The sequence below is a fragment of the Alligator mississippiensis genome, chromosome 6, assembly GCF_030867095.1.
Source record: "Alligator mississippiensis isolate rAllMis1 chromosome 6, rAllMis1, whole genome shotgun sequence".
Classification (NCBI taxonomy): Eukaryota; Metazoa; Chordata; order Crocodylia; family Alligatoridae; genus Alligator; species Alligator mississippiensis.
Window position 1 is genome coordinate 21,059,492 of NC_081829.1, and position 24,086 is coordinate 21,083,577.

The window sequence follows — 24,086 nt, forward strand, 5'->3', positions numbered from 1 at the left end:
GTAGACTGCCAGAAGAGAGATAGGTAGCAGAAGACTTCTTTCCACTGAGAGACATTGGAAACCCTCCCAAAATTCTAACCCCTGCTCTTCCGCTAAGCCAACTTCTGACCCTGGCAAATCATTGCACTGTTTTATGACTTGGTTTCTCACTAGGAATAGCACTTTCCAGTCCAGTTCACAGGGAAAGCTGAGAGGAATATTTGTCTGTATTGTGCTGTAAATGTTATAGTGACACATAATTTCTCAGTATTACTGCCTCTTAAGACCATGTAAATTTGTGGAGTAGAAATCTGCTTGAAGTTGGTGCTACTTCATGAATGTTAACATGTTCCTTCCTATCTTTAGCTGTATGCTTTTGTTCCCATGCTCAAACCCAAACAATCTAACACACAGCAAATAAACTGATATTGCTAAAACTTTGGCATCAAAAGTATTAGATGCATATGCGGTTATAAAAAATCCCTGGAAATGTTACCTTCTAGAACACAATAGCTCTCTGCCTTCAACAAGCACTCTGAGGTACTGACCCACATTCCTTAATCTTTCTAATAAAAACACACATTACACGTTACTTGGCTGTCTGCGGGTTTCAGTTATGAGTTTTGCTAAATTATAATTAGAGCTCAAGTCTAAACATTACAGCAGCTTATGAGGGGGAATTTGGTTCCCTGCTAAGATGCCACCTGATTGCAAGTGACTGTTCAGTCCCATTCCCTTCAGGCACAACATTCAGCTTAAAGAGAGGGGGGAGCAGTGCTTCAAGAAACAGAAGAGAGACTTTGCCTCTCAGACCCTAGTAGGAGTACTCTTCTGCCTGGGATGTGTGCAGGCTGGAGAAGGGAGTGAGAAGTACCTATTATAGCCCATTCATTGTAGATAGCACCCCACTCAGCAACTCTACTTTACAACCCCTACCATTTAGTGACAATGGGTGGAATTATATTTCCCTCTGCGCATCTAAAACTAAGTTTTCTAGATATCTACCTGGCCATTTTTGGCCCTCGCTTTAAACTGTGGCTGTTTAAGGCAGCATGCATAGAGTAAGGCACTGGTCAGGTACTTACATGACTACATTTGTGTATCCAAGAAAAAGTCCTGGAAAAAAGGGAAGGGAAAGGTGCTCTCATGTTTTTGCTCAATGGCTTAAGGCACTCACCAAGTTCTAGGTCTCCATCACTTACAGGGGGTTTGCAGCTGTGGTTCTATGACTTTCCAGCTGGGAATCATCAGGCCACAAGTCAGGCATCATCCCTTGTATTTAATAACTATTGGATATACAGTGGGGAAATTTTCATCCCATTGGGAGCAAGGGCCCAAGATAAAATCCAGGGTGTACTTCATTGCAAAGCAAGCAGCCATCTCGCTGTATCACAAAGCCTCCTGACCTCATATATCATCCTCTCTTGGCCCAGAATGGGCACATATACATAGCTGCATATGTGTCTAGCCAGTGTGTAGTCTACTATGCATGTTCACCCTATATGTACACATGTTTGTGTCTACTTTGCAGGGGTAATAGAATCATTATCTGTGTGTAAATGGCATTTGTAGCACTTATGACACACAAAGGAAAGCAGAATTCTACCCAGTATGTCAAAAAATTATTTTCTGACCCAAATCTTTGTCCTTCAGAGGTTTGTGAGATACAGGGGATGATTTTTCAGTCATTCTGTGAGTTGCAGATCAAAATAAGGCTGAGTGCCTTACCTAGTTCATTGTCCCTCAGAGGTTATCCAGGGCCTTAAGCTAAGCTTTTAAAAAATGACCAAAAGATTTGGGAGTGACCAAATGAAATCACTTTAAAGGGACCTGGTTTTTAGAACGTGTTCAGGACCTGCCCTCTGAGAATCAGGCCTTGTTAAAGTTTCTCAAGTGAACACCAAACTTGAAGCACCTGGAACTACTAGCCAAATCCTGGCTGTGACATCAAAGCTCCTTTCATATTTGAAAGGAAGAATTTGATTTTTCCTTGCTTCATGGATGTCCTTTTTCATGAACATGGTGTGTTCTTGTTTCTATAGATTTGTTCATTGAAAGAGAGGCTAATAAAGCTGCTTTTCTTCATTTGATTTGCCATGCATGATAGGACTCTACACCCCAGTCTGTTGCAACAATTCCACTAACACAATTAAGCAGCAACTGGACTGAAATGATGACATAAATAAAAGCATGTGTAACTGGAACAAAATAGATAGTGATGTGCAGATACTCCCTGATCCTAGATGTTTCATGTTAAGATGAGGAAACAGAAATTACAAAGGTAACTGTGACACCCAACAAAACAGCCATCTTAGAAAATGGATCTCCACTAAATAAATAGGTCAAGTAAGACATTTTAGATAACTCATTCTTCACACTTAGAATTCAGAAATAATTTTAAATGTTTAACAAATGAATAATAGATATTTAATAATGACTGATCAGTTGCTATGGAATCCAAAAGCTCATAGGTTGTTTATATCCATGTTTTATAACAATGTGGAATACCTTCTACCGATGTTGTTAAAACTATCTACAAGACATGCCATGTTGTCTGTAACATACTTAAACTAAGTATCATTCTTGTATAAATTATTTATATAACATAATGTGTGGTCCAAGTTTCCAGAGCAGCAGTACCCACTCCATGGCTAAATTACAATTTTATTATATGCCCAAAGTTGGTCCCTCCTCTAAAATCCACACAATTTCAGAAGATCAGCCTCAAACTTCATAGGTTCAGTGTACAGTCAAGGTCAAAGGTCTGCCCAAATCTAATACTTCATTAGGCTAGCACAATTAAACCACGCTGTTTTCTGTAGTCAATGACAAGCAAAGGATGCAATGTGGCCAGCATAATTTAGTCACTTTGAACTGCCAGCCTAAGTTATCAGATACCCATTTATAACTGGGTCATCTGAGAGTGGCTTTGGCATACATTTAGAGCAGGGCTCAGACTGATCTGCCTGGTTCTCTGCCACTGTGTCCATTGGTTAGGCCTACAGCAGAATTTTTCTGCTAACTTTCCAGTTAATAAGATAAGAATACCCTGAAATCTGACATCCTAAATATAGGGCCCAGCTCAAAAAATAATTCATGTTATTGGCACACTGTAGCAAAAAGACTAAAACGAATTTGAGCAAGGAGAAAATAGAATCCCTTCCTACTGAGGGCTTCCTCCCTGCCTCTTGCCCCCCAGGGCTCCCCCACTTCCCCTCGCCCCCGGGGTTCCCCACCTTCCACCCCCCTCACCTACCTGTAGCTGCCCATGCTGTCTGTCCCAAGGGAGCAGGCAGGGAAGGATTAACCTGCCTGCCCAGCTGCCATTGCCAGGCTGCTGCTCTTCTCCGGGCTGAGCGGGCTCAGAGAGCAACAGGGGAAGCATCCAGGCAGGCAGGTTAACCCTTCCCTGCCTGTTCTTCCAGGACAGACAGCAGGGGGGAAGCAGGGAGTGAGCAGGGATGCTGGGGAGGGGGGTGGGCAGTAGGTCCAATCCTGGCCAGTGAGGGAGGGGGCGGGTGGGGTGTTTGCACTAAGGTGTAGCCTAGAATGGCTGCACTTTAGTGAAACAGGGGCTGGGTAACGCAGATTAGAAATAATCCTGCCCTGGAGCGGTGTAACTGACCCACCTAAGGAGTGCTTAAAATTAGTTTCAGGTGTTAATGTGCAGACAATCCAGGCCTAAGAGCTCCAGGAGCTCCATGTAACAAGGCCTTTGCATACCTAATGGCAGTAACAGAATCTGGCCCCTAGTGTCCAGCACTGGTATTTACTTGATTAAACTGTAAACACAAAAGTTACTCAAATCCTCCCATGTTCCAGAAGGATTATGGTGGATCCATGAGCAAACCGGGTAGGCTCTCATTGTGAAAGAAGAGCATTTATGGGAAAGAAACAAGGGTTAATTTAGTGACTGAGCATCATGCTTAATATCAGGTTCAGGTAAGAAGCAAAATTAGAAGACTAATATTCCTCACAGTATTTTCAATATGCAACCAGGAAGAAAGAACAGTGGGAGGGGAGAGGATAGGAGGGTGTACTAGCAGCTTTAAGGGTTGTTTAGGTACCTACTTTTGAGTTCTTCATAGAATCACAGATTCACAGAAGTTTAGGGCTGAAAGGGACCTTGTGAGATCATCAGGTCCAACCCCCCTGCTCTGGGCAGGAAAGACTGCTGGGGTCAAATAACCCCAGCAAGGTGTGCGTCCTGTCTCCTTTTGAAGATCTCCAGGGTAGGTGCTTGCACCACCCCTGCTGGGAGTCTATTCCAGAGTCTGGTCACATGAACCATGAAAAGGTTTTCCCTTATATCCAATCTGAAACCTTCTTCTTGGAGTTTATGACTGGTCTCCCCCTGGGGCACTTTGGTGAATAGTTGTTCGTATAGCCCCTGATGCTCTCCCGATATATTTGTAAGCTGCCACCAAATCCCCCTGAAGTCTTCTCTTTTCTAGGCTGCCTTTCCTCATATGGCTTGCTCTTCAGCCCTAATCATAAAAATTAAGGGCTGGAAGGGACTTCGAAAGATCATCAAATCCATCCCCCCTGCTCTGGGCAGGAATACTGCTGAGATCAAATGATCCCAGCAAGGTGCTGACTTTTCTTCTAACTTCCTGTCAGCTCTCTTGAACTCTAAATGTCCTAGTTTTGCAATGATTGTTTTGTCTATGCCAATATCTTTTGAAAGACTGATAATCCATAAACTACAGGGATAGTCTCATCCTGAAAGCATCATGGTTCCATTATTCTGTCATTCTGTTGCCCTTGTTGTGGTATCAGATAGGCAATAAGGAAATGATAGGTGATGGGTAAACAGACAAGGACCTTCCACTACTAAAATAAATAATAAATAAATAAATAAAGTTTGCTATTTCATAGGATACCCTTAGAAACTTTAGTTCAGCTTCATCTTCAAAGAGGGAGCAGGTCATATGATGCAGTTTAGCAAGTTCTCGCTGTACATACACCAGGGTCATTTTCTCTATTCGGCTTGCAGGGATGTAGTCTTCTGCACGAAAATAGTTCTTCCCATGCATCTTCAGAAAGGAAGGAGAGAAACGAGAATGAAAATGGTTAGTTCCACAGGCAGTAGGATTGAAAATATGGTTTGCACCGAAGTTAAAGAGCTGTTGAATGTAAAGTGTTGATCTAGAATGTGAAGACTGTGAGGCAACAAGTTGGCTTTTATTCCTGGGGGTGCATTAGAGGGGACAGGGTGTGGAGCCAATGGGAGCAATAGAGACACTCCAAGGCATTCAGCTGGAAGAAGACAAATGAAGGCTGATTTCCTCCTGGGAGAATGAAAAGAAAAGCTTTTCAGATCCACTGTACAAATGTGCAGCACTCCCTATAGGCCTGCTTTTGGGTGCCAGCTCATTTACAGTAAAGGGGCTCCAAATTTATTCTTCTTGGAGCACCAGTAGCTGTGCATTAGCTGGGCCTCAAGTTGTATTAATAAAACCAGCCCCATTCTGTACACCTCCCATACAGGGACAGAGCGCTGCCACCCTGCACTGCCGCCACCCTGCACCACCGCCTCACAGGAGCAGGGCTGGGGCAGAGCGAGGGCAGTGGCACCCCTCTGCAGGCTGAGCAGGTGCCACCCAGTCAGCTGTATGCTGAGGAAGAAGCCTGCACGCAGCCACCACGGCCACCATCCATCACCCCATGGCACCGCTCTATGTGTGGCTGCCAAACCCCTCTCCCCCTCCAGCTCTGCAACCAGCTGCCACTATCCAGCCCGACCCGCTCCTGGACCGGCCACCAGGGGTACGCTGCTCAAAAATGGTTGAAAACCCCTGCAGTAGTGTACTAGCACTGTCTGTACTGTGATGCGTTACTGTGCAGTATTATTAGGCTACTGCGCAGTCAGTGTCTCAGTAGACACACCTACTGAAGACATGGCCTTTATAGCTACTTTTGTAGAGGAAAAACCATCATTTATTTCAATTTATGCATTGGAGATCAAGTTCAGAAATAAGATCACCCCCAAATATTTGCCTGTTTCTACAAACCCAAACAAAGAGTCTCTGGATTCAGAAATGTTCACTTCACTTTTTCCAAGCCCCTCCATATTCCTGAGTTGCATACATGGCTGAAAGTACTGTACTATAGAATTCAAGATTCCTGGATACCTACACAGGTAAGAAAGATGAAGAATCTCACAAGAGGACCACTTTGTGAGATTTCCAGCCAAAATTGACAGGTACAAGAGTGCTTTACACCCCAGCAGACTTTCAGATTATCTAGTCTGAATCTGAAATGTGAACCTCAGTAGGCTTGCTTGCTCTACTAAGAGATATTTGCAGACATAAAATGTAGGTGCCATTTAACTCTCAACTTAACTGTAAGGAACTGAAAGCTTCCTGACCTGGTGGTGGGACCTGTAAGAATAGCTATGTACCTCACTGTATATTTACTGTACCTCAGGAGAATAATTTCCAAATTCTGCCTGTAGTGCTAAAGCACCTAGCTGCAGGATAATCTCATCATTGCAGTACAATCGCTCATCCAGAATATCTTTACGAAGCTGCAGGTAGAACTGATGCTGTGTCAGACCGTGCCTGGAATACATGAAAGGTTAAGAATGAGATAAGAGATTTGAAATCTCAATTTACCATATTTACTCAAATCTAAGATGAGGTTTGTCCGAAACAGCACAGAGGGAAAAGCCCCTTATCTTAGATTTGCACATAAAGGGAGGCCCTGAACATGGGTCAGAGTCAGACTAAGACCCACAACAGCCGCCTGCCCCCTCCCCTGCACTTGCTGTCTGCAGCTTCTGCCCCTGCTTCTTCCTTCCCCCTGCTTACTGTCAGGCATAGCTCAGCTCTGGCTCGGGCTGGACTCCCTCCTGGGTACTAAGCACAGGAAAACTCCATACCCTGCCCAAACAATCAACAGCACAGAAACTGCTGAGTGGCTGCTCCAATGGCCCCAGGAGAGTATAGAGTCCAAGCAGCATCTGAGAGTAAGGGGAGGAGGGGAAGGGAAGAAACAGTGGGGAGTGGGAGGGAAGGGGCAGAGATTGTGAAGAGTGGGTTGGGGGAAGGTAGAGACTTTGAGGAATAGGTGGGAAGGAGCACAGATTGTGGGGAGTGGAGGGAGAGGCAGAGCCTGTAGGTGAGTGCAAGTGGCAAAAGGGTAGGAAGGCTGCAGGGGAGAGAAGTGGCAGGCAGAAGGCAAGGGGGGTCACCTGACCCCCCCCCCCCAAAAAAAAAACAAAACTACTGGTTTCCTGCTGTAGCAGTGGGAAGGAGGGGAGAATTTAAGACATCCCTCCAATAATTAGATTCTATACCCAGAAAATTATACTAATTTATAATTTTTCCATATATAGAATCTAATTATTGGTGGCCATCCTAAATTCAAGCGGTTAGATTTGGGTAAATACAGTATATACCACCTTCCTCTCTGGTGGTAGACAGAACCATAGCACTTACTGGATAACACTAAAGTGGCTGACAAAGAATTTTATCCTCAGAAAGAGAGTGAAGTTAATGATAGAAGTTTTTCTCTTGGGTTGGTCTTTCCAGCCTTCTGGAGCCACTTTGTAGATCTTGGTCTCATCATCCAGAAAGAAAAACTCTTTACCTGAAATCAAAAGTTCAGTTTCTGTGATCAGTTAAGCAGAAGGAGACTATTCAATAACTCAAAGTCCAGAAAGGGCAAGAAAAGGCCCAGTTGACAACAGATCACATTTTTGAGAGCTCTTTTTCTATGGCATAGAATATTTAATGCTAATTCAATCTTGAAAATAGGCAGGAAAAATCTCTGTACAGCCAGTATGATGCTACATTGAGCTTACCCCTTATGTGAGTGCTCAAGAGGTAGGGAGATCATAAAGGGATTAATGCATTGCACATAATTGCAGTCTTTGTGCTTTAAGCACAAGAACCACTATCAGTCATGCCTTATGGTTGCTAGCTACATCAAACAGACCAGGGAGCAAGTATGGCCTTTTAAAGGGAAGAAGCTGGGATCACACTTCTTCTCCACGTTAAAAAGCTTGGGATATCATTTGGCCTGCCAGAAACACAGCCTTCCTGTAACTTCAGCTGCAGTAATGTGACTCTACATTGTTCTAACATGAGGCCGTGCCGAAGGCCTTGTCTACACGAGGATATCAGCCACTGGTATAGTTGTACTGGTACAGAGCTCTAGTGTAGACCTACTTCATATCTGTACAGCGTGATTTGTATTAATGTGGCTTACTACTGCTTGAAACAGAGCCTCAAAACTGCATTCCATCTGAGAATCTCAAAGGGTTATACCACTGCCTACCACCACCGTACAGTCACAAGAGGTCATGTAGTAATTAGATATGTCCTGGTACCTTTCAAGTAAGCTAAGCCGAAGTAGAAGTGTTCCGGTAGATTTGTATATGCCATGACCATACTGAAGATATCTCTTGCCTTAGACTTGATGTCACATTTGACCTCTAGGCACTGCCCATTGAGCAGAATGATGCTGAGATCCCTTTGAGACATATAGGATTTTCCCTTCTTAGTCTGAAAAAATGAAATGGAAAATGCAGGATGAGTTCCAGGTTCACACAGAAATTCCTGAATTCCCTGTCTTTAGATCTCCTGCGCTCCTGGCCTTGCAGGGGATCAGTCACACACATTTGTGCTAGGCAGTCCAGCCTTCATTATGTACACTTCAAACTTGTACAAAGAACACAAGAACTGTCATAATGAGTCATACATGGATTTGTGTAGTCCCCTTTTGAATCGCCTATCCTATCTGCCTCAGTACCACAGCAAAGGCAGCGCCAGTGGTGCACCAACACTGAGTGCCTTTGTATGAAGAACGCTAAATCAAAAACGAGTATGTTACAGAGTAGCGCATAGGGGGATGCTCTGCATATGACCTGTGCTGGACACCAAAATGCCTGAGTGTCTACAGCTCTAATCTGCCTCTACAGCCTCTTGTGGCAATGAGTTCCATAAGTTAACTACACATTACATATAAGATACTTTCTCTTGCTAGTTTTAAATCCATCTCCTGGTCCTTTCAGTGGGTGCCCCCTAGTTCTAGTATTCTGGGACTTGGTGAATAACAATTCCCTGTTCGCTTTGTCCATACATTCATGATTTTATAAATGTTCATCATATCACACCTCAGCCTTCTTTCTAAACTGAAGAGTCCTAGCCTTTTTAGTCCCTCATGGAGCAGCTGCTATACCATATTCCTAAGCATCTTGGTTGCCCTTTTCTGTACCTTTTCTAATTCCACTAAATCCTTTTTGAGATGTGGAGACCAGAACTTCACACAGAATTCAAGACGTTGACACACTGTGGATTTGTAGAGTGTCATGAGGATAGTTGCTGTTTAATAAGAAACTTATTAATAAGTTTCTTAATGCTACCCAACATTTTATTGGCTTTTTTGATTGCCACTGCACGTGATATTTTTAGAGACCTATCTACAGTCACTCCAAGGTTTATTCCCTGAGACATAATTAATTCAGAACCCAGTATTGCATACATATATAATTGTGGTTATTTTTCCCCAGGTGGTTTACCTTGCACTTGTTGACGTTGATGCTCATCTGCCGTTTTTTTTGCCCACTCAGGTTTGTGAGCTCTTTCTGCAGCTGTTCTTCATCAACTTGGTATTTGACTACCCAGAATAATTTGGTATCATCTGTAGACTAGGAGATTTCAATGTGCACTCCCATTTCCAAGTCATTCATGAAGATGCTGAACAAAACTGAGCCCAGCACAGATCCATGCAAGGCCCCTCTTTTGACCCCCCACCCCACTCCACTCCCATCCAGAATAGTGGCCACTTAACTCTAACCCTTGCTTCCTACCTTTTAATCAGCTCTCAATCCATGAAAAAACCTTCCCTCCAATTCTGTGGCAACTCAGTTTCTTTAAAGGCCTTTAGTGAGGGATGCTGTCAAAAGCTTTTTGAAAATCAAATAAATTATGTCAACTGGATGCCCTTTGTCCGTATGGTTGTTAACACCCCCAAAGAACTCCAGAAGATAGGTGAGGCAGGATTTCCATTTACAAAAACCATGCTGACTCTTTTCCAGCATATCATATTTGTCCATAACTGCTTATTTTATTCTCTATTCTAGGTTCTACCAACTTGCGAGAGATGAAAGCAAGACTCACTGGATCACCTCTGGAGCTCTTTCTGAAGATGATTTTTATGTTGGCAACAGAGACTGTCTGTAACAACAGGTTACCTATTATTGCCAACAGTCCTGCAATTTCACCTTTGATTTCCTTCAGAAGTCTCAGGTGAATGCTAGCCAGTCCTGGTGACGTTTTATTATGTATGTATCAATTCTATTCTCGCTTCAGTGTGCTCCAATTCTTCAGACCCATTTACTAAGAACTTATCTGGTGTGACAATTCCCCCAGTATCTTCTGCAGTAAAAACCAAAACAAATAATTAATATAGATCTCTGCTATGGCTCTATTATCCCTGAGTGGACCTTTTATACTTTGGTTGTCTAATGCTCCCACTGGTTCTCTCACTACCTTTTCCTCAAATTCTTTTTTGGCTGGCCTTATTTTGCTTTTGCACTGGACCTGCCAGATTTTGTATGCTTTCCTTTTTTCCTCATTTAGAGCTGCCTTCCATTTTTTGCAGGACAACTTTTTTTGCCTTGGGTAGCCTCTCAAACTGCTATTAGATCAGGCAGGGGTGTTACTGGACTGCTTAGTACCCTTTTTTTATTTCCATTATACACTTTTCCTGTACCTCTTATATGGTATTTTTAAACAGCTTTCAGGCTTCCGGCAGACATTTTATGTCTTTGCTCCTTTTAACTTCTAACTTCCTCATTTTTGTGTAAGTTCTCTTTCTATAGTTGTATGTCAGCGTGGTAGATTTTTTTGGCTTACTACCTCCTGCTAGCATGTTGAATGTAATTATGTTATGCTCACTGTTGCAGAATGGCTCACCTACAGTTACCTCTTGAACCAAGTCCTGTGCACTCCTCAGAATTAGGTCTAGAATTGCTTCTTTTATTGTGGGTTCCAAGGCATATTGTCCTAGAAAGCATTACATCCAGAAATTTTATCTCTGCATCTCACTCTGAGGTGTTTATCCAGTTTAGGTAAGGATAGTTAAAGTCTCCCATTATTACTTCATGTCCTACTTTTGCAGCTTTTATAATCTCCGTAAGCATTTCAGAATCACCTTCACCCCTAGATCAGGTGGTTGGTAGTACAATCCTAATACTGGGTGCATCTACACATGCAATTAGTACATAGCAATAAACTCCAGCTCAGTTCACGTCAGTTTATTACTCCCAGGAGCAATGTTTATAGATGTACCTGGGACCACAGCATGTTGATCCAGGTCAGAGCAGCCCTGGCTGGCAGGGGACCCGGGTTCAGCCTGAAAGCCCAGAGTTGGTCCACTCTGGCTTAACATGCTGCAGAGGTGTTGGCTGGGGCACAAGGGTGCTTTAGTGCAGGGCTAGCCATCAGGCAGCCCCCACACTGTAGCAACCTCCACCCCAGCCAGCCCTGGTCACCATCTAAATGTGAGTTTCAGCACACTGAATAACTCTGCTGTAAGATAATACTTGTCCAAAACAACACTATCCTATAGCAGATTTAATTAATTTACTGTGTCCTAATAGGGGGGCACATGTAAACAGGGATGCTTTACTGCAGAACTAATTAAGTCAACTCTGGGGTACAGTACAGATGTAAATACATCCACTATGTTCCTTTTTATTTAAGTACAGAGTTTCTATAGTAATTCTATGGTAGTTTCTCTTCTGGATAAGATTTTTAGGTTGTTACTGTCTATTCTATCCTTAAAAGGCAGTGCCCGTCTCCCACCTGCATGTCCTACTCTGCCATTCCTGTATAGTTTATAAGCCAGTATAACAATACTGCATTGATTATCATTCTTCCACCAGGTCTTTGAGATGCTTATTATATCAAAGTCATGATTTAATACTAGGCATTTTAATTTACCCATCTTATATTTAGGTTTCTAATATTTTTGTAGAAGCACTTACACATTTTTTCCTTACTCAGTTGCCTGTTACTGCATGTATTATTTGACTGGAACTCTAAATATTGTGACTTATCCTCGCCATTGTCTATAGTTACTCTTCCTACTCCCCTACTATCCTCTTGAAGACGGTGTAAAATTTGAATGATATCCCCCTTTGGGGGATAACTGAGTTGGGGGAAGAGTTGAGCAGCTGCCAGTGGTAAAAGAACAGGTGAGGGCAGGGGTGGGAAAAATATGGCCCATGGGTCAGATCCAGCTTGCCAAGGAATTTCATCTGGCTGCAGGCACCCACCTACTATTTGTACCCCACCCAGCCTGTACACCTTGCTCCCTCATGCATAGAAGGGCCTGGCCCAGTCAGCACACAGCTTCTGGGTGGGATTGCTGTTGTCACTGCTGCAGCCTCCAGTGGACCCGCTTGGCTTCCCCACCATCCAACGGCTCCTCCTTATTTCCCTGCTGCAGCACTCTCTCTGGGCAGCAAGAAGGGAAGCGGTGTGGGGGAGGGTGAGCTGCAACTGGGTGGGAACACGGAGTGTGGGGCTGCCCTAAGTGCGAAGCCCACACCCAGAGGGAGTGGTGGGAGCACAGAGCTTGGGTGGTCAGGCTGTGGATGTGAGGGATGGAGGGGAGCAGGGGTGTGGGTACAGCACATGTGGCACAGCTGCGCTGGCAGCGGTGGGAGTGCAGCGGCGACAGCAGCAGGAGCCCAGCGGCAGTAAGCACAGAGCTCCCACAGATACCACCAGCACTGTTGGCAGCAAGGTGGCGGAGGGTGGTAAGTGCCAACCAGGGGTCGGCAACCACCCACAGGCACTGCCAGCAGCGGCAGCCAGCAGCAATCGTGGACCACCCACAGATGTTGCTGGTGGTGTCGGTGGCAGGGTGGTGAGTAGTGACCGCCTGCAGGCGCTGCTGACAGTGGTGCCTTTTTGCAGGGGGTGCACCGCCACGCTCAGGGGGTGCACATGCATCCCCTACACCTCCCCCCTCGCAGCAACAGTATGCGGCAGGCCCTCAAGGCACTCATGGCCCACACAGGCAGTGCCATCTGATAGCACACAGCTCCAAACAGAACTGCAGGTGGAGGCAAGGGCACAGCAAGCCCAGCTCGCCTCTTGTGTGTGGCTCCTTGCAGTGCACATGTAGCTCCCAGCACTCATATGCCACAGGCAGGGAATTGCTGTGTGATGAAGCCAGCTACCTTCACTGCTCCCTCTCATGCATGTCTTGAGGACTCCACAGGGAAGCAGGGTGTGGTGCTCCCCTCCACTTCTGGCAGAGTCCCAGGACCTGCATGGCAGGGAGAGGAAAAGGCAGCCAGCTCCATCATACAGGGCTTCCCCCACAGTGGCTCATGAGTGCATGGACATCACAGGGAGCCCTGTGCAATAGAGATAGGCTGGCCTTGCTGTGCTCTTTGCCACCACATTGAGCTCTGGCTGGAGCCGCATGCTGCTGGGCCGCTGCTGCTGCCGCCATCAGCAGGGGCTGTACGCCATGGGAGGGAGTGTGTGGGGGGCTGTGCACCATACCTCCCACCCTCCCTCACACCCCACAAACCCCACATACCCCCACCCTACCTCTACAACCCCCCCATATATACACCCCCAACATACGCTAAGCCCCCCCACACACAGCCACACCCCCTCACAACTCTCCCACATACACACACCCCACACCCCACCATGCACACACACCCACCCCAACCACACACCCCACCCCCATACACAATATACAAGAGTAAGACTTTATTTTTGCATAATTATGCAATCATATCTATATATAATATGCAAACACAAATCATGACAAAAATATTTTTTGTAATAAAATTAAAATATGTTATAGTAGGTATTTGACTTTTAGTATATGATTTGGTTTTTTTCTGGTTCCAAGATGGCAACCCTCTCCTCCCAAAAGGAGTACTTCTGGGGGCAAGGGGAGGGACTTCCTTTGGCAAAGGTCAGGGGTTACAGGTGTGACTTCCAGTCCCAAGATGGCAACCAGGGAATGGGGCACCTGTCAAGGGGCAGGGCTACCTTACAGCCATTGGCAGCTCAGCAAAACTCATTAAGCAACCCTTCAGCTGAAATAATTGCCCGCTCTTGCATTAGGAACTATGTAGAAAAGCTCAATGCGTACAAGTCCATGGCGCTGGAAGTGATGCACCTGAGAGTGTTGAGTTGGCTGATGTGATTGCAAAGCCACTGGCCATTATCTCTGAGAACCTATGGGGATCAGGAGAGGTCCCAGATAATTGGAAAAGGATAAGTAGAGTGCCCATCTTTAAGAAAGGGAAGAAGGAGGACCTGAGGAACTACAGACCAGTCAGCCTCACCTCAGTCCCTGGAAAATCATGGAGCAGATCCTCAAGGAATCCATTCCAAGCACTTGCAGAAGAATGGGATTAGGAACAGTTAGAATGGATTCACCAAGGGCAAGTCATGCCTGACCAACCTGGTTGCCTTCTATGGTGAGATGACTGGCTCTCTGGATGGTGGAAGATCAGTGGACATAATATACCTTGAATTAGCAAGGCTTTTGATGTGGTCTCCCACAGCATTCTCCCAAGCAAGTTAAGGAAATACGGGTTGGTTGGATGAATGGATTATAAGGAAGATGGGAAACTGGCTGGATCATCAGGCTCAAAGGGTAGTAATCAATGTCTCAATATCTAGTTAACAGTTGGTATCAAGTGGAATGCCCCAGGGGTCAGTCCTGGGGCCAGTTTTGTTCACTATCTTCATCAATGGATCTGGAAGATGGGATGGAGTGCACCCTTAGCTACTGTGTGGATTACAAAAAGCTGGGAGGAGTAGTAGATACGCTGGAGGGTATGGCCAGGATTCAGAGAGACCTAGACAAATTGGAGGATTGAACCAAAAGGAATTTCAGGAGATTCAGTAAGGAGAAGTGTAAAGTCCTGCACTTAGGACAGAACAATCCCATGCAGTGGTACAGCTGGGAACTGACTGCCTAAGCAGAAGCTCTGCAGAAAAGGACCTGGGGGTTACAGTGGACTGTAGGCTGAATGAGCCAACAGTGTGCCTTTGTGCAAAAAAGGCTAATGGCATACTGGGCTGCATTGCTAGAAGTAGCTCAAGGGAAGTGATTGTTCCTCTCTATTTGGCACTGGTGAGGCCACATCTGGAGTACTGTGTTCAGTTTTGTATGCTCCCCCACTATAGAAAAGATGTAGACAAATTGGATGGAGTTCAACAGAGGGCAACGAAAATGGTTACAGGACTTGGGCACATACTTTATGAAGAGATGCTGAGGAAACCAGGCTTATTTAGTCTGGAAAAGAGAAGACTGAGCAGGGATTTAGTAGCAGCCTTCAACTACCTGAAGAATGGTTCCAAAGAGGATGGAGCTAGACTGTTCTTAGTGGAGGCAGATGACAGAACAAGGAACAATGATCTCAAGTTGCAGCAAGGGAAGTTTAGGTTAGATATTAGAAAAAAACTCCCCCTAGAAGGGTAGTAAAGCACTGGAACAAGCTACCCAGAAAGGTGACAGAATCTCCATTCTTAGAGGTTTTTAAGATCTGGCTAGACAGAGCCTTGGCTGGGATGATCTAGTTAGGGATGGTCCTGCTTTGAGCAAGGTGTTGGACTAGATGACCTCCTGAGGTCCATTCCAACTCTGACTTTCTATGATTCTATGACTTCTATGTACCAAGGTGTGGTGTTTATCTTTCCTTAGGTTCTGCCTTTGCAGGGCTGCATAGGTGGTGAGGCATGGATTCTGCCCAGGGAGTCAAAAAGTCAAAGAGTGGTTCTATAGAGCCAGATGGAGACTCAACTGAAGTATCACCAGATTGGTTCTAAATTTTTAATGTTCATATTTACCACAATTGATCCAGGTAGATGCAAGGTCACTGGTGGTTCCCTGGAGAGAATGATAAATTCTGGACCTGAAAACTTCAAGAAAGAAAATCAGATAATTAATAAACTGTTTATGTTAATGTTTATCATATATTTATGTTATATTTATGCTATGTTTATGTTGTTATGGCTATGGTTATGCTTATGTTCATGTTATATTTAAATGATGGTTATGCTATGGTTATGTTGAAGTTATAGTTGCATTATGCATAAGTTTATGCTATGTTTGTGCTGTACTGAGCTATGATGTGTTTATGGTTATGGTATGCTAATGTTTCATTGTGGTTATCGTAATGGTATAGTTATATTATGCTTAAGTTGATGGTACAGTGATGCATGTTATGGTCATGTTATGTTATAGTTATGTTACATTTGTGTTTCTGCTGTGTTTGTGCTTGTGCAATGTCCATCTAAGGGTTATGATTATGTTTGTGGTTATGGTATGTTCATGCTATGCTATGTTTATGATTGTGTTTATGGTTATGCTAGTGTTATGTTATGTCTGTGTTAGGTGTTATGTTAGGTTATGGTTAGGTTATGGTTTATATTATAAATATAACCTAAATGTAACATAGGTTTAGGTTATGGTCATGTTTATGCTTCTGTCATGTCAAGTTTGTGTATGGTACAGTAAGTGCTAATGGAAAAAAAAGTAAAGTTCCCTGAAAAGGAAAACTAAAACAGAAGCAGAATTTCCTAGCTCCACAGCAATTATTGCTAGCATCATCTGCTCTGATGTTATGCCAACAAAAATACCTACATTACAATATCAAAAGGGTGCGTGGGCGCGTGTGTGTGGATTTGTCATCGGTGAATGAAATTTCAATCCCAGAGAGTGATCTCTTAGCTACCCATTAGGCAAGTGAAATGCAAGCTTCCCTATATTGTCTCATCCTGTCTTGAAGGGACCACTGTTAAGGATGCATAGGAAGTGCATTTTGCATAATCCGTTTATTCTTTTGCTTCGGTGCTGGAATTGCCAAGAAAATATTATCATTCCCATTATACAGATTGGAAGACCACTACTCTAGGTCACACAAGTCCAAAGCAGACATAGAAACAGACCCAAGATCTCCTGCCAGTTGGCAATCATAACTAACCTTTGCTTTTTTTCCTGTAGGTGTATACTATAATAGGTGGACATTACACAAAGCCCATTAACATCAACAAACAAGCTTTGGATCAGGCCCCATGCATATGTCATTGGTGCCTCCTCACCCTTGGTGTGCATTACTGGTTACAGAAAGTATAAGTGAAAACTCAACTTAGAAAGTTGATCTTAAGCTTTCAGCCCTTCCGCCCTCATTCATTTCACATGTACATAAAGCTGCTTTGACTTCAGTGAGCCTGCAAAGCTAAGCTTTTTATCACAAGTGGATCATGAAGCTTTTGTCTAAGGTGGCCCTTCTGATTACATGACTCAGTTGCCCAGTTTGTACTTGCCCTTGGATGCTGACATCATTATGGGAGGGTCCTCATTAATAATATTTATACTTTTAAGCAATACACATATCTTCACAAGTCACCTTATATTTTCTTTTGAACAAACATCTCTGAGATGCAGCAGCTGCTGAGGAGTCCTTTGCAGACACAGAGAAGGTAGAATCTAAATTTATCAGGTTGTGCTTGCTATTCTTCTGAGTACTGGTAGGCATTTCATCCATAGCACTGGCCGATCTTCAGGTGTTGCAGTGAGCAATAATGCAGGTTGTATATCCAAATCAACACAAAGTAAGGAGAGAAATTATTGGAGTGGCACTTTTGGAAGAAATCAGAGGGCAATCTCAGTTATCCATGTGATAGGCAGGTGCTGTAGAATTTAACAGGGATGAAACTAGCAAGGTTTTATAGAAAATCATCTAAAAGTCTAGGTAATTTAAAACAAGAATGGATTCCTTTCTATACTGTATGAGCTAGACCCTCAGCTGATGTAAATCATCATAGTTTCATTGAAGTCAATGAAACTATTATAGATTTATATCAGCTGAGCATCTGGATTCTTTTGAACTATCTTACAGAAAATTACCTCTCTTCTGTAGAATTCTATTACATTCTGCTAAACATTTTAAAAGTCAGGGCAAAGGGTAACGTTCTTTAATATATTGTACAAGGTATTTCCAGAAAGTGAAATATTGAATTGGTTCAAATAGAAATTTGAGATAATAAAGGGGTTTTTCAGTATAATTAACTGACACTGAGAACTGTGGAAAATTGTATTTTACACAGTGGCTTTACCCCTTAAGATATTGGTATTTATCAAATAGTCAGGTGCACCCAAAAAAAATATCTGATACCTGCACACTTCCATATAGAAATAAATGATGGCATGGTGGGTACAAAGGTTTTGTTTACAGGAATTTAGGTTAATTGTATTAGGGTTGGTGGGTCATCACTGCTTTTTTTTTTCTTTTATCACTATGGGCACTGACAGATGTGGAGGGGAAAATGCGCTTTCCTGGAAGAAGCAGTGCGTTGGTTCTATCTGGCTCCGCAGCATCTGTATGGATCAGGAGCTTCAGGGGGTGGGGCGTGCATTAATTTAATAGCTGATTTAATAAACTATTAGATAAAAAGTATCAAAACAGTCCTATTGAAGCACCCAATCTATACAGACGTTGGGCAAGCCTGGTTCAACACAGTGCCTGTTCTGGGCATGTGCTGGGCTCAGCGTGGGGGGGTGCCCAGAGTTTCAAAAAAGCATTTGTTTGATTTTTTACATCTGTAAGCAGCATACATATTAAAGTAAGGATGACAGCTTGTTATAAAAGTAGTTGCTGGGTAGAAAAGAATCATATCCAGGCAGCTAATAGGTGGAATAGAATCTGGTCCTAAACTATCTTGTATAGCCCTGGTAATTGTTATTAACTCTTGGACTTTTAATAGGAAGTTTATTCAGGGCATGTTTGATAAGGAATCCATCTAAATAGAACATAATCCATGGATTTGAATTAAGCAAGTCACAGAGCATAAACTCCTGTTTAACTGGGAAAGCATAGAGGAAAGGTGTATTTTTAAAAGGGAAATCTAATCTATGTTATGCTCTGAGGCTAATAGCACTTGGTTACAGCTGCATTATGCTAACCCCTTATTATAGACAATCCACGACCGAAATGATGGAGCTCACTGTAGATAGATTAGCTGCAGTGGTGCAAATCTCAACCTTACCCTTGTCCGTCTGGGGTTGCTTTTTATACCCATGAATGAATAGATGCTAATCCCAGGTATAAACAAGCCCTTAGCACTCTTCTTGGGTGGCATCCCTAAACTACCTATAACTCTTTTCTGAGCCAAGGTGGGGGATTAGAAATGAAAGAAGTAAATCTGAGAAGCTAGGGAGAAACAAAAAATTATGCTGAAATCAGGTACTGCAAACAGTGCTTGTCACAGCCCTTCTTTGATTAAATCACACTTTGTCTATAGTTGATTACTTCATGATCCAGAACTAATCCCTTCAATCTAAGCTCATTTTCACCTACTGAAGGCAATGAGAAGTTTCACCTGAGACTGTACTAAGAACGGGTGCAGTAACATTGGCAAGATTTGACTCTATGAGCATGTGTAGATGAAACAGGGGCCCCAAACTGAAGTGGTGGGTTTTAAAAAACACCGCTTCTATTTAGGACTGATTAAACTCCCATGTCATGCACACACCCCACTGACTTAACTGCCTCTCTGGTGGGGAGGAGAGGGCAAGCTACCAGCTGGCAGAGGGGTCCTTGGGCTGCGGGGGGGGGGGGGGGGTGCTTCCCTCCACAGCAGCAGTGGCTCCCCCCCCAGATGGCACCCACCCGCAGGCACCCAGTTATGGACGGTCCCAGGGGGCACCACAGCCATGGAGGGAAGCCCTGGGCCCCCGCACAGCTCAGGCAGGCAGGCAGGCTCAAGGCAAGGGGAAAAAAAGATCAGGCTTACTGCTTTTCTTGGATGGGGCCTGCCTTCCCAGGCTGCTGTCAGGCTGCCTGCAGGGCCTCCTGCAAAGCTGTGGAGCTGCACGGAGCCCGGTGCTTTGTTCCACAGCTGTAGGGGCAGCAAACTAAAACTCCTAGGAGGCATTTTAGTTTGCTGCATCCCAAGTCATTTAAGGCGCATTACGCCACCAAATTTCCTACAGTGGCTGGAATTAATGCACAATATGCCACTGAGGTATGCAAACACCAACACCATTAAAGCCAACACTGGTCAGGCCGCAGTTGGAGTACTGTGTCCAGTTCTGGGCACCACACTTCAGGAAGGATGTGGACAACATGGAGAGGGTCCAGAGGAGGGCCACTCGCATGATCAGCGGGCAGCAGGGCAGGCCCTACGAGGAGAAACTAAGGGACCTAAACCCGTTCAGCCTCTATGACAGAAGGCCATTTACAAACTACTCAGGGGGGACCAGCAGGCATTGAGGGAGTCCCTGTTCCCCCGAGCACTACCAGGAGCGACAAGAAATAACGGTCACAAGCTGGCAGAGGGTAGATTCAGGCTAGATATCAGGAGGCGCTACTTTACTGTCAGGGCGGCTAGGATCTAGAACTAACTTCCAAGAGAAGTGGTGCTAGCTCCTACCCTGGGGGTCTTTAAAAGGAGGCTAGATGAACATCTTGCCGGGGTTGTTTGACCTCAGTACTCTTTCCTGCCATGGCAGGGGGTCGGACTTGATGATCTATGAAATCTATGAAATCTGCTCAGGTCCCTTCTGACCCTACCAAATATGAAACTATGAAACTATGAAAGTGGTGCAAAAGCATTTAACCTGAGTTAAAGTGTTCTACACACACGCTTCTTTTTTGTTTACACACATGTGAGCAATTCCTGAATCAGTCTATGGTAGCAGTTGCTTCCTGTAGTTTTTGCATAAGAGCATTACCCCTCTAGACCTCCTGTGCCTCAATCTGTAATAAAAACCAGCTATTTTTAAGGAGAAAAACTAAGTTTACCTGTTATTGAAGAGTTTGGAGCCACTTTGTGTCCTCAAACCATTCAGGCATGGGTCCCATGACCTCTGTGCTGGTAGAGGTCTGCCTAAAAAAGGAAGTATTAAAATCATACTAACTGCAGCAGGTGGTTAGCATTAGATGTTTGGACAGTAACCAGGGTTGCCAACTGTCAGTGAATTTACTGGCTGTCAGTAAAAAAAATATGCAAAAAGGTCTTTCAGTAAAATCTGAAAAAAAAAAAACTTTAGCTGTAAGCAAAAACACCAAGCAACTACAATTTGACTGAAGTTCTGGTAGACAGAGCAAAGCATTACAACCTTGTGTTCAAGTGGGAGTGCAACACCCTACAAGAAGCATTTTCTCAGCTGTATGCTGATGCTGCTGTGTCCTAGCCCGCTTGTGATACTTCTGGGTCATAGGTAGGCTTCTTTGGGGGTCCATGTCAGGATAAGGTAAAGCAGGGCTGGCAGGTATAAGGCTGGGGAATGGGCTTGGGTAGGGGTAGCATGGTGCAGGGTGTAGTCAGAGCCATCAGGGTATGAGGGTGAGAGGGTGGGGCTGGTGGGAGGGGGTAGCACAGTGTAAAGCATCACTGCAGTCAAGCAAGGTGGCCAACCCAAGAATTTTTTTGTTTCTCTTTTTTTTTTACCACAAGCTTTTTAATGCCAACCAAACCTTTTTACTATGGTTGATATTAAATCCCTAAATTTAAGCCAAGCCTCCTAACTGGAGTCTCAGCAGCACAGAGCCAGGCAGAAAAGTTACATTTACATTATGGAAGACATATCGGTAAAAAGCATGTGTCAGTAAAAAGGTCTGAGTGTCAGTAAAGTTTGTAGATTGTCAGTAAAAAACAATCCTTGGGTTGACAACCCTGACAGTGACATCAAGGAAAAGATATGGAATGTTCTCTTCTGTGGTGCTGTCTTGCATGCTTGCTGGGTGCCCATAATAAGTGACTACCTAGTAGGGCTGGCTGCATAGCTCACAGAGAGCTCTTGCAAACAAACATTCATGTCCTGAATGTCTATTCAAGGTATGGACACAAATATGTTTGGAGCCATTTGAAAAGGGAAATGGCAGATGGTAGATTCTGCTGCCCTTTCAAACCATTCCTCTTTTGAAGTGGCTCCAAACATATGTCTGCCTGTACCCTCAGTGTAGCTGTGTCCATAGCCCTTGTGATCACTACTTGTCAACAAGTAATCATGATTGGGGGACTGACTGTTGATGCATATATCCCTATATTTGCATGCATATGTGGGTACTGTGTCAACTGGAGCCTTTCCTACTCATAAGATGTGTCTACATGTCACCCTACAGCAATATAGTGACATAGCAACCATGTGCATCTACACATCATCACCAGCTAGGTCGCACACTCCCCAGGTATAGCTTGCTGGTAAGGCAACATAGCAGCAATATTTACCAGTGCACCGTGCACCACCCATACTGTGCCTTGCTTTAGTACTTCCAAAAAGAAGTACTAAAGCTTGGCGCCATAGGAACATCACTGTACAGTGATGTATAGATACACCCACTATGTATCTGATACTGCCCCCTTCTTTTCTGCTTAAGCTTTTTCCAGTCCTTCAAATAAATAACATAAGGACATATCAGCAATGCTTTGTGAGTGATTTTTTCAAATCCAAATAAGGCCTAAATAATTTTCACCCCTAGCTATCTCAAAAGCCAGTACAGGGGAAAAAAATCAGCTACATAGGGTACATCTACACATGAAATTAGTGTGCCTGAATAAACTCTGGTGCAGTTCATGCCAGAGTTTATTGCTCCCAGGTGCAGTGTTTACACATGCACCTGGGCCTGAAGCATGTTGATCTGGGGCAGTGCAGCCTCCCAGACCAGAGCTACTCCACCCTAGCTCAACATGCTACAGAAGAGCTGGCTGGGGCATAAGGGTGCTACAGTGCAGGGCTAGTCAGCAGGCAGCCCCCACATTGTAGCACCCTCATGCCCAAGCCAGCCCTGGTCACTGTCCACATATGTGTTGCAGCTGAGTAAATAGCTCTGCCATAGGCTAGTATTTGTGTTGGGCAGTAATGGCAGAGTAAATTAGTTTACTCTGGCCTAATAGCACTGTATGTGTAGACAGTGACATTTTACTGTGGAGTTAGTTAGCTGTAACCTGGGCAGTACTCCAAGAGGTACCCCCTCTCCAATTGAAGGGATCAAAGCAGGCGCACAAGCACTGTGGAAGGTATAGGGACTCTCCTCCCCTTGTAGAGCAGAGCCAGACCACCAATGGGGACTTAACCGTATACCTTTTAATAAGAATAACAATACTGGGAACATAACCAGTATACTGGGAACATAACCAGTATAAACCAGGGGGTATAGGGGACACTACAATGCCCCAAGGGGGCAGGATTCAACAAAGGTTAGACACTTACAATCAAAGACATATTTATCCAGTTGACAAAAGACAGGGTTAACCAAAATGTAAAACACAAACAGCAGAACAAACAATACTGGTTGGTGAAATATAAAAGGCACAAAATACAAAATGTCAAATGACAAGGAATATAGGGCCTAAGTACCTGGAGGGGGGAAAAAGGGGGAAAACATAATGGCCTCTTTCCACTGCAAGAAGATTTTCTCCCTGTTAGCTTACTCACCCCAAGTTACTTGACCTGGGACTTAAATTCTGATCTCCCACGTGGTAGCTAGAAACTCTACCACACAGCCACCAGTGCTGGCACTACTTCAACCTGCTAGGCATCTTTACCTTCCCAGAGCCCCAGCCTCATGTCGAGCTGCCTGGCCTCTTGCTGGAGGAGCTGGAAGCAGAGCTGGGAAACTTTCAGGTCGCTGCTCAGATCCTTGCTGGAGCTGGGGAGCCTCTCCTGCTGGCCACACGTTCTCATAGGCAATCCTGGAGCCCAGCAGGAGCCTCTCCTGCCAGTCACACACCACGCTGCTGAGGGTCCAACTGCTGCCTGCAGTTCCCACTCCTTCAGGCTCTTCTGGGGCAGCTGCTCCCACCCCACTGGCCCAGCTATTTGAAGCTCCTTCCTTGTGGTCCCTTGCTGGTCTCTCCCTTAAGTCAGTCACGCTGCCCCTTTATCCCCCTCCAGGTGACCCAAGGGGCCAATCAGGGGACACAGAAGGTGAGTCTCTGGGGCCTGATTGGTGAGGAAAGGGAATCACAAGTCCTCCAAACATCTTTTACCCCTTCGAAACCCCTGGGCCAAATCATTTCCAGATCAGTGAGGAAAGGGAACCCCAAGTCCTCCAATCATCTTTTGCCCTTTCAAAACCCCTGAGCTAAGTCACTGCCAGC

General features: G+C 44.5%; 1 protein-coding gene across 1 annotated transcript in view; it reads right to left on the reverse strand.

The window, feature by feature from the left end:
* The window catches only part of FRMPD2 (FERM and PDZ domain containing 2), a 133,126-nt gene that overhangs the window by 89,941 nt on the left and 19,099 nt on the right, over positions 1-24,086 (reverse strand). Inside the window, exons 7-13 of the mRNA XM_059730323.1 lie at positions 20,786-20,870; positions 17,390-17,540; positions 15,828-15,899; positions 8,315-8,489; positions 7,422-7,572; positions 6,404-6,542; positions 4,863-5,015 (exon numbers count right to left, since the gene is read on the reverse strand). Coding sequence (XP_059586306.1) covers positions 4,863-5,015; positions 6,404-6,542; positions 7,422-7,572; positions 8,315-8,489; positions 15,828-15,899; positions 17,390-17,540; positions 20,786-20,870 — 926 coding nt within the window. The remainder of the gene's footprint in view (positions 1-4,862; positions 5,016-6,403; positions 6,543-7,421; positions 7,573-8,314; positions 8,490-15,827; positions 15,900-17,389; positions 17,541-20,785; positions 20,871-24,086) is intronic.